This window comes from Vicia villosa, linkage group LG7 (assembly GCF_029867415.1).
Source record: "Vicia villosa cultivar HV-30 ecotype Madison, WI linkage group LG7, Vvil1.0, whole genome shotgun sequence".
NCBI classification, from domain to species: Eukaryota; Viridiplantae; Streptophyta; class Magnoliopsida; order Fabales; family Fabaceae; genus Vicia; species Vicia villosa.
Window position 1 is genome coordinate 119,721,363 of NC_081186.1, and position 12,036 is coordinate 119,733,398.

Sequence of the window (12,036 nt, forward strand, 5' to 3'; positions counted from 1 at the left end):
AAGGAGTGACCTGAGAAGTAGAGGAAGTTGTGTTGGTAGCATTGTTAGAGTCACTAAGAGTAGTGGATTCAGGAGCAGTGTGTGTCAAATTCAAAGAGGCAATATCAGGAGTAGTAGTCTTCTTAAACTTAGCCAAACGCAGTTCATGTGCAATAAGAAGGATCTCAACTTCATCCAAATCCATAATACCAAACTTACTTTCAATAACAGACACAACAGGAGCAAATTCAGAGGGCAAACCTTCAAGAATAACATCTATGTGATGCGCAACAGGAAGAGAATCACCAATTGACGCGAGAGCATCCACGATCATCCTGATTTAAGTAAATAATCCTGAACCGTCATGGAATCGAGCGTGACGGCGCGTAGCTCAACACGCAACTGACGTGCACGAGCACGAGTCTGTTTCTGAAAGTATTGAAACAGGCGATCCCAAAGCTCATAAGCAAGAATGAATCCTAGCACTCGCGAGAGAATCTCGCTCGATAACGTGGATTGAAGCCACGAGAGAAGCATCTGGTCTTTCTGAAGCCAGATCGTGTATTCAGGATTCTCAGATCCAGAGATTCGCGCCGCATCATCCAGAAACTGAGGCGGAATCTTAGAACAAACAACAAACGCCGTGAGACCGTGAGCATTGATGAACGACTCAACTTGTTGACACCACAAGTGAAAGTTCTTCTCGTCAAGCTTTTGCAAGATCTTGAGAGAAAAATTAAGACAACGGTGATCATCAGACGGAGACACCATCGGTGACGCCGGCGGCGGAACACCTTGATCGGCGCTAGAATGTGAAGCGGAAGACGAAGCAGAAGACACCATGGTCGTGGATCATACGTCTACTGATACCATGATAGAAAATAGAGAGAGAGAGAGAGAGAGAGAGAGAGAGAGAGAGAGAGAGAGAGAGAGAGAGAGAGAGATTTTCATTCATCTAACAACTTTTTGTTATTTCTCAAAAGTTAGTTACACAATAGAGAGAATGGTTGTTTATATACTACAACCTGTAACCTGCTATAGTAGGTTAGAACATGTGACACAAAGGCACACGTGCCAGTCACACTATTACTTACAAAGGCTATTACATTTAATAAAGGCTATTACATCTAATAAAACCAATTAAAATTAAATGGATTGATTTAGATTGGATTTGCAAAATTTTACAATAAAGCCCAAACCGAACCGAACCGAACCGAGAAATAACAGATTGGTTTGAATTGGATTGATTGAGTAGATAAAAATTGAAAAAATATTTGAAAAAAATAACTTATTTACTGAAATTAATTTCTCATAGTAATATAAAAAGTATAGTATTAATAGTGTTCAGTTGTAAATACTAGACTAATATATTTATGCACGGGTTTTGGTCTGGAATCCGCATTTGTTTACATAATATATTTATTTAAAATATAAGGTTAAAAAAGAAAAAAAATATTTAAATCAATAATAATTTTTTTCGTATGTAAAAATATTTAAATCAATAATAGATTTTTTCCTGTATACCATTTCTGAATCATAAATATTTGGATCATAAATACCATATTTCATATATTAAAGTACTTAAATCAATAATAAATTTTTTTCCGTATACAAATATTATTTATGTTTAGGTATCAATTAATGAAATATCTGGGACAATAGTAAATTTTTGTATATAAAATTATTTATATCAATAATAGATTTTTTTTCCGTAAAGCATTTTTGAATCAAAATTTTGTGGATCATAAATACCATTTTTCGTATATAAAAATATTTATATCAATAATAGATTTTTTCTCATACAAATATTATTTATGTTTACATATCATTTACAAAAAATAACTGGATCAATAGTAAATTTTCGTATATAAAAATATTGAGCTCAATAATAGATTTTTTTCCGTATACAATTTTTGGATCATAAATATCATCTTTCGTATGATTTATGGATCATAAATATTTAGATCAATAATATTTTTTTCCATATACAAATATTATTTATGTTTAGGTATCATTTATAAAAATATGTGGATTAATAGTAAATTTTCGAATATAAAAATATTTAAATCAATAATAAAAAATTTTCTTATATAAAAATAACACCATTTATAAAAATATATATTTACCCCATACACAAATATTATTTTTTGTAGGCATCATTTATAAAAATATTTAGATTAATAATAGAATTTGAGTTGACACATAATTAAACTAATAACATATATTTTATAATTTAATTTACTTGTGAATTAAAAAAAAGAGAATAATACTCATGCATTAAAAGTGTATAATTATTTTACATGCAAAAAAAATAAATTTTGGACACCAAATGCCCCCAAAATGGTACAATTTAATTGCAAAAGTGTAATTAAGAATCAAAAGTACATTTTAGTTGCAAAAGTACAATTTAGAACCAAAAGTATAATTTAGTTGCAAAAAGTATATTTTAGACACAAAATACCCTCAAAATGATAAAATGGCGGACAAACACAAAAAGTTAAAATTGTATTTTCCAGAACATATAATTTTCTTATATTATAGATAATTTTTTCCTAATAGATTCAAAAATATCTAACAAAAAGATATAAAACATAAAGACTTTTGAATCTATATCTGGTCACTTGAGTTAGTATGGTAATGAATGTGTTTTATAGTTCTACGTTCAATTACCATATTATAATAACAATTTTCTAATAACAAATTAAAATAGCATAATTTATACACATATGACATTTTACTTTTTTCTTCTCGAAGTTGAATGCTTGGTAGTAATTTTTATGATAATTAATTATGATTGGTTTGGATTGGGCTTGCGGATAAAAAATTGAAAATCCAATGTCCGAACCAATTATCATTGGATTTCATTGTTTTTGTTCGGTTCTTGCCCGAACTGAAAAAATATCAAACCCAAACACTATAGTTTGATTTAGTTCGGATTCTAATTTAATTCGGATTTACCCGAATCAATAAACACCCCTAAATTTAAAACCTCCTAAAATTTTCATCAATACAATTTTTCTATTCACCAAATTAAAAATAATTTGTATTAAGAGAAGAAATAGATTCCCAAAAACAAATTTTTTTTTCAATTCTTTCCATTACATTTTTTTAAGACTTCCCATTAATATCTTCAAATTCTCAAACAAAGTTCAATGTAATCGTAAGAGAAGACACAACTAGAGAGTCATTAACCTGTACAATAAAAGTTCATAAAAAAATGAGATGAATGAAATAGACATTGCGTACGCGTGTATTTAAAATTTTGGTGTCTAGCAAAACATGAAGATTGGTCGGGATGAATCCATTGGTACTGCGAATTATTAACGGAAAAATTACAAAAATTTATATTAATATTTGTATCAGTAAAATTTTAAAGATTGTGGGATTAAATTATAATCCGTCTTTTAAAAAAAATATAGATAACGAACATATCTAATAGATCACATCCATTTTATCACCTTAAACGCATTTCCAATTGTATATCATGTCATGCTTGACATTCTATGTGAATTAAAAACTTTAAAATAAAAGCAAAATATAAAGTATAAAGCATGAAATCTCATTTCTAAAATTTTCAATTAAAGTTATTTCTCAGCAATACAGTAATAATGGCTACATCACATAATCGAAAATACACAAACTCCTCTTATTAATTAAAATCGAACAACGTAACTCCCTTATCTATTTCAGATCACATACACCTATGTGTGCCTCATGCATGGAAGTTCAAGTAGTAAGCAACAAAAGATAAAAGAGATGCACCAAGGATTGATCCAACAGAAGCACCACCACTGCTTGGTCCTGGAGCGGGGGCTGGGGCCTCATCATGGTGGTGGCCTTCATGAGCAAGAACAGTGCTTATGGCAGCTAAGAAGACAACAACAAAAACAATCTTCATCTCCATTGTGTATTTATTTCTAATATGTTTGTTACACAATAGAATATGAAAATTGAAATGAATTGGGTTTATGGGAGGATTAATTTATATAGTGGGGGAGGCATATAATAATTCTTTTATGAGATTTTTATTTTAGAGAAATTTATTATTTTCAGATTTTTTTATGCTTTATTTCTTACTTTTTAGACAATATAAAAAAGTTAATTACTTTAATATTATTTTATGATATATAATTTCAATCTCAAACTCTTATGTGTTAAGAAAATTCAGTAAGATGCGGAGAATATCTCTTGTGTATTTTATAGATTTTTTAATAGAGATTAGTGTCGGTCAAAATTTTCTATAAATTAGTCAAAAGTTCTGTATTTAATATATATATATATATATATATATATATATATATATATATATATATATATATATATATATATATATATATATACCCAAGCGTTTTACTGCTAGATCACACACATGCACACTTATTTAATATTTTTAATAATTGAATGAATTCTTTTGTAAAAAAATAAAGAATAAATTATTAAAACTATTTCTAATTTATAATTAAACTTTTATAATAGTATACTACATTTAAATATTCCTTTAAAAAAATAATACTAAATTTAATGATATATTTTTGACAAAATACGTCAGATATTCAGTCCCTCTAACCCACAACTTTTAATTGGCTGTATCAAAGTTGTAAATCCACCCACCATTTTTGATAGAGGAAAGAATAGTATAGAGTTTTTTATTATTAGACTTAAATGTACTTTTTGGTCATGTAAATTAGCGAGTTTTTGATTTTCATCTCTGTTAATTATTTTTAGTTTGATTCTTACATTTCACTTTTGTATTCGTTTTAGTTTCTATAAAATCAAAATCTGCAGAAAAATTCGCAGAAAAATCCGCCAAAAATCTGTAGATTTTCATGTGAATTTTGACTTTAGAGGTTAAACCTGAAGTAAAATGTAAGATATATAGAAACTCAAATTAAAAATAAAAATTTACAGGGATGAAAAAAAGAACTCGCTAACTTACAGAGATCAAAAGTAAGTCAAAAAATCAAAAACTTATATGGACCAAAAGTGTATTTAAGCCTTATTATTATTACTATTATTTTTGTATATTACTTTATAGAATAAAAATACTAATTTTATATTATAAATATATTTCCCATTTTCAAATAGAAATAGTTTTTTATTGCCATGATATGAATGTTAAAATAAATAATTTTAAATCATTTTCAAAAATTAACTAAAATTTTTGTTTATAAAAATGAATGTGATAATAACAATATGTCTACATGCTTAAAATTTAGAGTCAAATTTTCATATTGATAATGCGTAATAAATTTTTTTTATATTTCTACTTGTATAAAAAGAATACCACGTTTTATTTTGGTCTTTAATCCAAATTATCTTCAAATTAATTATTTTATCTACAATTTTACATTTTATAATAAATATAATCAAATAAATGAATTTAGTTTTAATTTTAAATCTGATATAATACTTTGTGGATGTTCATGCACAATAAACTCTCTTGCCTTTGGATATGCAAAAACGTGGATGCCAATTGGCATCTATGTGTGGCATGTGCAACAAGCGCAGTTAGAGCATCTCTAATGGTGCAATTTATATTTGAGTTTTTTATGAGACCCACTAAGCCACATCATATTAAAAGAATTTATTTAATTTTAACTTTAATAAAAATCTGATATGGGTCCCACAACTTTACCTCATAACTTAATTTGATTGGATACTACAATATTTTAGTTGTTGCATTGCAATGCAACTCTATTATGACATGACAAATTTTTTAAATATTTAATTATTAAATTAATGGTACAGGTGGAGAACTCAATAGAAGAAACTACCATTGGAGATGGTCTTAGACTCTTTAGACCACGTAATATTTGCTTGCCCATTTACGGTGGCTATTTGGAAGACTGTAACATCTATCTTTGGAATTATAGTTTTATCAAAAGTTATCGAGGATATTTTTCATATGATTATGCTTGGTTGGCACCCCAAACTTCAGGACACAATGTTAGTAGTTTGGTCTCACACAATTCATTGTATTTGGTTGGTTAGGAATGAGTTCCCATAACCGTTGGCACCACAAGCTAGAATTGGTTCCTCCCTCTCCAAAGGTTGGATTGTGAAACGTAAAATAGAGTTAGACATTTTGGATAGATTGTAGATCGAGAGACGTTATAGAAAATCCCCAAAATTATCATAGTTTGCTGACAACCACTAAACTTGCGTAGTGAGTGGTATGGTCAGGGACCGTCAGCGGGAATTCTTAGGCGCATTTGTTGCAATTTTTGGTCAGATTAGTGTGTTGCATGCGAAAATTATCACGATTATGTTATTAGTGTTAGAAAACATGGCCGACAGAGGTTGGTTTAGGGTCTAGATTGAGAGCAACTCTCAAGGTGATATTCACTATATCATGGGTTAATTGCAAACATCCCTAGTTAATCAAGGCTTTCAGATGTAGTTCACAAAAACATATTCAGGTTGATAAACACCTGTACTGTGGCCAAAGATGCTTGGGAAATTCTCAAAACCACTCATGAAGGCACATCTAAAGTGAAGATGTCTATACTTCAGCTTCTCACTACCAAATTTGAGAATCTAAAGATTAAAGATGATGAAAGCATTCATGACTTTCACATGAATACTTTTGAAATAGGTAACTCATCTAGTGCCTTGGGAGAGAAGGTGACCTTATGTCAAGAAGATGTCCCATGAAATCAATAAGAATTATGACTCTCATAGAAAAGCAAGAACAAATGAGAAGCAAAATCAAGGAAAATGAATTCAATGTCATAAATGTGAAGGTTTTGGTCACATCAAATCTTAGTGTCCAACATACCTCAAGAAACAACAAAAGGGGATGTATGTCTCTTGGTCTGATAAGGATTCTGAAAGTGAAGGAGATAATGAAAGTGCCAAGCATGTTAAGGCTTTTTCTGGGAGATATGATTCTGATAAAGAATCTTGTGATGAAGAGGTATATTATGAAGAACTGGTTGCCTCTTACAAAGAACTGTGCATCAAAAGTGAAGAGGTATGACAACTAGAAGAAAATCAGAAGGAAATCATAATTCAAATGCAGGCTGGAAAGGAAGAATGTTTAATTAATATACTCTGATCTACAGGATGAAGTGACCTTGTTAACCTAAAAACTTGAAAATATGACCAAGTCCATAAGGATGTTGAACAATGGGTCTGATGTGTTGGATGAAATTCTTCAAGTTGGGGGAAGGAGGTAGAGGATCTATTGGTATGTGGTTTAATTACCAGTCCTTAAATGATAAAATAAAAGACCATGTGATGAAATTGGTTTATGCTGAAGTGAAGGATGAGAGCATAATGTTTTACCAAATGTTTCAACATCCTGCCTGGTTTCAGGAAACTCAAACTAGAGCCAAGCTCCAACCTTGGAAATTTCATTATTATGGAAAATATGGTCACATAAAACCATTCTGTTACAAACTGTATGGTTATCCAAAATATTCACCTCAATCTAGGGCTAATCATGCGAGGATTAAATCTAGAAAGGAGTGGAAATTGAAGGATGTTGTCACTAGTCTCATAGCTCATACCTCTCTTAGAGTCTCATCTAGAGAAGACTGGTATTTTGATAGTGAATGTTCTAGAAATATGACAGGAGTGAAGAATTTCTTGGTTGATATTAAGTCTTTTTCCACTAGTTATGTCACTTTTGGTGATGGTGCCAAAGAAGAAATTAAAGGTGTTAGAAGGCTATCTTGTGAAGGATTCCCTAGGCTTGATAATGTTCTCCATGTAAAAGGTCTGACTGCTCAACTGATAATTACAAATTAGTTATGTGATCAAGGTCTTAAAGTTAATTTTACTAAGTCTTAATGTATGGTCACTAATGAAGAGAATGAAGTATTCATTAAGGGAGCCAAGTCTAAGGGCAATCACTACATATGGACACCTTTGGCAATTAAGTGTTCCTCCACATGTATGTTGTCCAACGAAGATGAAATCAAGTTGTGGCATCAAAAACTTGGCCATTTGCATCTAAAAGGTATGGAGAAGATTGTGTCTAAAGAAGCTATCATAGGCATTCCCAATCTCAAAATTGAGGATGGAAGAATATGCGGTGAGTGTCAAATTGGAAAGCAGACCAATATGTCACACCAGAAGATTCAACATCTGACTACTTCAAAAACTCTGGGACTTCTTCATATGGATTTAATGGGGCCTATGCAAGTGTAGATCCTTGGTGGAAAAAGGTATGATTATGTTGTTGTTGATGATTTTTCAAGATTCACTTGGGTGAATTTCATCAAAGAAAAATCACATGTCTTTGAGTTTTTCAAAGATCTATGTCAAAGGCTTTAAAGAGAGAAGGAAAGTGGAATTGTAAGGATCAGAAGTGATCATGTTGAGGAATTTGAAAATAACAAATTTGTTGAATTTTGTTCCTCTGAAGGTATTAGCCATGAATTCTCTTTTCCCATCACCCCTCAATAAAATGGATTTGTTGAGCGCAAGAATAAGACTCTACAAGAATCAACTACGGTCATGCTTCATGTTAAGCATTTGCCATGTTATTTTTGGGCTGAAGCAATGAATATTACATGTTATATTCATAATAGAGTTCTTTAAGGACTAGCACTTTAGCTACACTCTATGAGTTATGGAAAGGAAGGAAGTCTACTATCAAATACTTTCATGTTTTTGGAAGTAAATGCTACATTTTGGTTGATCGTGAACAAAGAATAAAAATGGATCCCAAGAGCGATGAAGGAATATTTCAGAGCTATTCTACTAACAACAGAGCCTATCGAGGCTTTAATTCCAGAACCAAAGTCATGATGGAATCTATAAATGTTGTGGTTGATGACTCAATCATAGAGAGTGAACATGATGTCGAATAAGATGTTGGAACATTATTCCAAATGAATGATAATTTAGAAAATATGGTAGAAGTTGATACCAATATTGAGATTGATGATATTGAACTTGCTGACAATCAAGCCAACAAAGATCCTTCAATCAGAATTCAGAAAGATCATCCTAAAGAACTCGTCATAGGAAATTTTAATGAAGCGTTTACTACTAAATCAAGAGACTTGGTTTCTAACTCTTGATTTGTCTCTAAGTTTGAACATGTGGTGTCGTTTTTTTTACCTCCCCGTTTCACTTAGGAGGACGGCACGCCAGACCCTTCACGCGAAATTTGGAAGGAGAGAGGCGCCATTGTGGGAGGAATTTTATTTTAGTTCTACCTACGATAGCATACAAACTTTTTAATTATCCTACGAGGAGAAAAGGGAAAAAAATCTCAAATAAACCCTAAGAGTTTTCTAGGTGTGGGGATTTCACTTAAACAGATGTTCTGGAGTCTGGGAGGTCGGTTATACATAGGGAAGGTTTTAAGCACCCTACATATCCGTAGTACTCTACGGGAACCTTCTCTGTGTCTATGTGTTTGTGTTTGCTGCTTGATTGGGAAAGTTTCTCCTTTGTGTTAGGAGAGAGAATTGAATTGAAAGACAAATGAACTGACTATTTTTGGTTTTTTATTAGCTTGCTGAGATTCCGTGTGAATCTCATGCCTACATATCCCTAATGGAAGTCAGAGCTTTTTGTAATTCGAGGAACTAATTAGGGAAATGAATTGATTTTTTTTGGTGCCTTGTTCAAACTCAAGGTTGAAGTTTGAATTAAATCTCTGTTTGCAGAAAAGAGACGAGTCATCATCTTAATGGAGAGATATTTAAATTGTTTTACCACAAACATTTTAAAAGTGAATGAAAATGAGGGTTCTTTCATGATAAGAGAGGGACCTTACTTGTGTGTGTGCAAGTATGCCAGTATCATCTTATATGAAAGAACAATCATAAAGAAAGGTTTACTTTATGATAAGAGAGGGACCTTACTTGTGTGTGTGTGTAAGTATGCCAGTATCATCTTATATAAAGTAAAAGATTTCAACCATTAGAGGAAGACAGCAGTCTGGACGTGAAGTCAACAGAGTAGACAGTCTTGTATCAATCTAAATGGGAAATGTTTTTATGAAAATGATGTTTGTTATGTTTGAATATGGTATAACAATTGAAAATTCTATTCATAGAGATGAATCATGTCTCACCTCTGTAAGAAAGATTTAGATTTTTTACTGGCTTGTACAAGGCCCAAACTTGAGGCTTAAAAGAGTTTTGATTGACCCTGGGAGATGACTCCACTGGGGATTGACTTTGACTGAAGAAATTTGTGTTCTGTATGAAGCCCAGAATTACGGCTAACTTTAGCTGAAGAATGTTTTGTTTTATTTGACTGACAAATTTATTTGGTGTTCTGTACAAAGCCTAGAGTTGTGGCTGACTTTAGCTGAGCATTACTTTGTTGTGTAGAGATTGATGAATGTTGACCCTTCTGGGGAATTTGCTTTTATTGAGTAGGGATTAATGAATGAAAGTCCAGAGTTGAAGGTTGACCTTACTGGGGATGTTACTCTATTGAGGATTTATTGATGGAGGCTGACCCTTTCCAAGGAATTTATTGATTTATAGACTTATGAATGGAGCATGTCCCTTTCCAGAGAATTTATTGATTTATGGACTTATGAATGGAGGCTGACCCTTTCCAGGGAAGAGTGGATTTCTTGTTTAAAGTCCAAGATTAAGGCTGACATTGTTTGAGGAAAACAAATGTGAAATCTTGACTCTACTAAGGAGAAGACTTACTGGAGATTGAAAGTATGGGTGATAGAGACTGCCCATGTCTCTCATTCCAAAAAGGTGAACTCAATACTGAGATTGAGACATACTTGGCTTATTTGAAGTCTGGTTTGAAGAATAGAAGAATCTCACCAGGATAGGCTAAAAGGTAACTAAAGACCTGTTCCTATGTTTATAAGAAACCTGATGGGTCATTGTATACAAGCTCAAGAGAAAGCTTTGAGTTATGCTTTTGAGAAGCCCGTGGGTCCTTGTATTGTAAGCCCAAGAGGAGGTTAATCGAGGGTCCATGTTATAGCACAAGAGGAAGCTATGTTAGCTTTGAACTTAGTTTGGTTCTAAGCAAATGGGTAAGAGGTCTCACTGGGAATAATTCCTCTTGGGTGGATGTGTCCTATTTTTGTTCTAAGGCTTTTTTTCAAGATGTTTCACCGGGAATAATTCATCTCGAGGTTGAACTATAGAAATCTAATTAGGAAAGAGCCTTCACCGGGAAGACATTCTCAATCCTAGGTCATAGTCCTATAATATATATATATATATATATATATATATATATATACAGTTTATTTGTCCTAAGGTTTTTCTCAGACGGAGTTCTAAACAGTGTATATACAGTTTATATTTGACAGTAATTTAAATGAAAACTGTAAATTGAAAGTTATAAAGCCTAACCTGGATGAAGAGGAGGCCTTTGAAAGATGTATGTACAAAAAAGGGTTGGGACTTAGACTCAAGGAGAGGCCCATGTGAAATGGATTTGAAATTGAAATTTTTTTGAAAACAGATTGAAAGTTGATTGAAAACCGTTTTGAATTGTTTATTGAAATAGTTTTGAAGTTTTTGTTTTGAAAATAGAAGAAGTGAAGATGGATAATAGGTCAGATAGGTATATGAAGAGTTTCACCGGGAATAATGCCCTTCAATACCGAGAAGAAAGTTTTGAAAAATAGATGAGGAGTTTACTGTTTATTTTAAAAAAGATTTAAAAACTGTATGTACAGAAAAAGGTGTTGGGTTTTACACTCTTTAATATTCAAGAGGCCCAAGAAGATTTGAATTGATTACTGTTATGAAAACTGTTGATTAAATGTATTTTGAAAATTTGAAAATAAAAAGGGGTTGGGTCTTACACTCTCTAATATTCAAGAGGCCCAAAAAGATTTTGAATTATGAACAAAGTTTGATCACAAAATATTTACAAAGGGATTAGGTTTGAAAAATATAAAGGAAACTATATTTTAAAAGTATTAAAAATACTTAAAAATACACCATTTTAAACCTAATAAAAATATATCAAATAAATAATATTTTTGTGATTTTTTAGATATTCATAAAATAGGTATGATAAATGAAAAGTGTGTGAAAAATCAAGTGAAAATGATTAATTTTGATAGGTGAAATGATTGAGTGAAGTTGTGAAAAAAATGAA

General features: G+C 31.5%; 1 protein-coding gene across 1 annotated transcript; it reads right to left on the bottom strand.

Annotated features, from left to right (window-relative positions):
- Positions 1-309: 309 nt before the first annotated feature.
- On the bottom strand, positions 310-822 carry LOC131620091 (uncharacterized). The gene has a single exon (XM_058891112.1). It carries the CDS (start codon positions 820-822, stop codon positions 310-312), a length of 513 nt encoding a protein of 170 aa, XP_058747095.1.
- Between the last annotated feature and the right edge of the window lie 11,214 nt (positions 823-12,036).

Coding starts and splice junctions, on each gene's coding strand:
- LOC131620091 (XM_058891112.1), bottom strand. CDS start 822: ATGGTGTCTTCTGCTTCGTCTTCCGCTTCACATTCTAGCGCCGATCAA.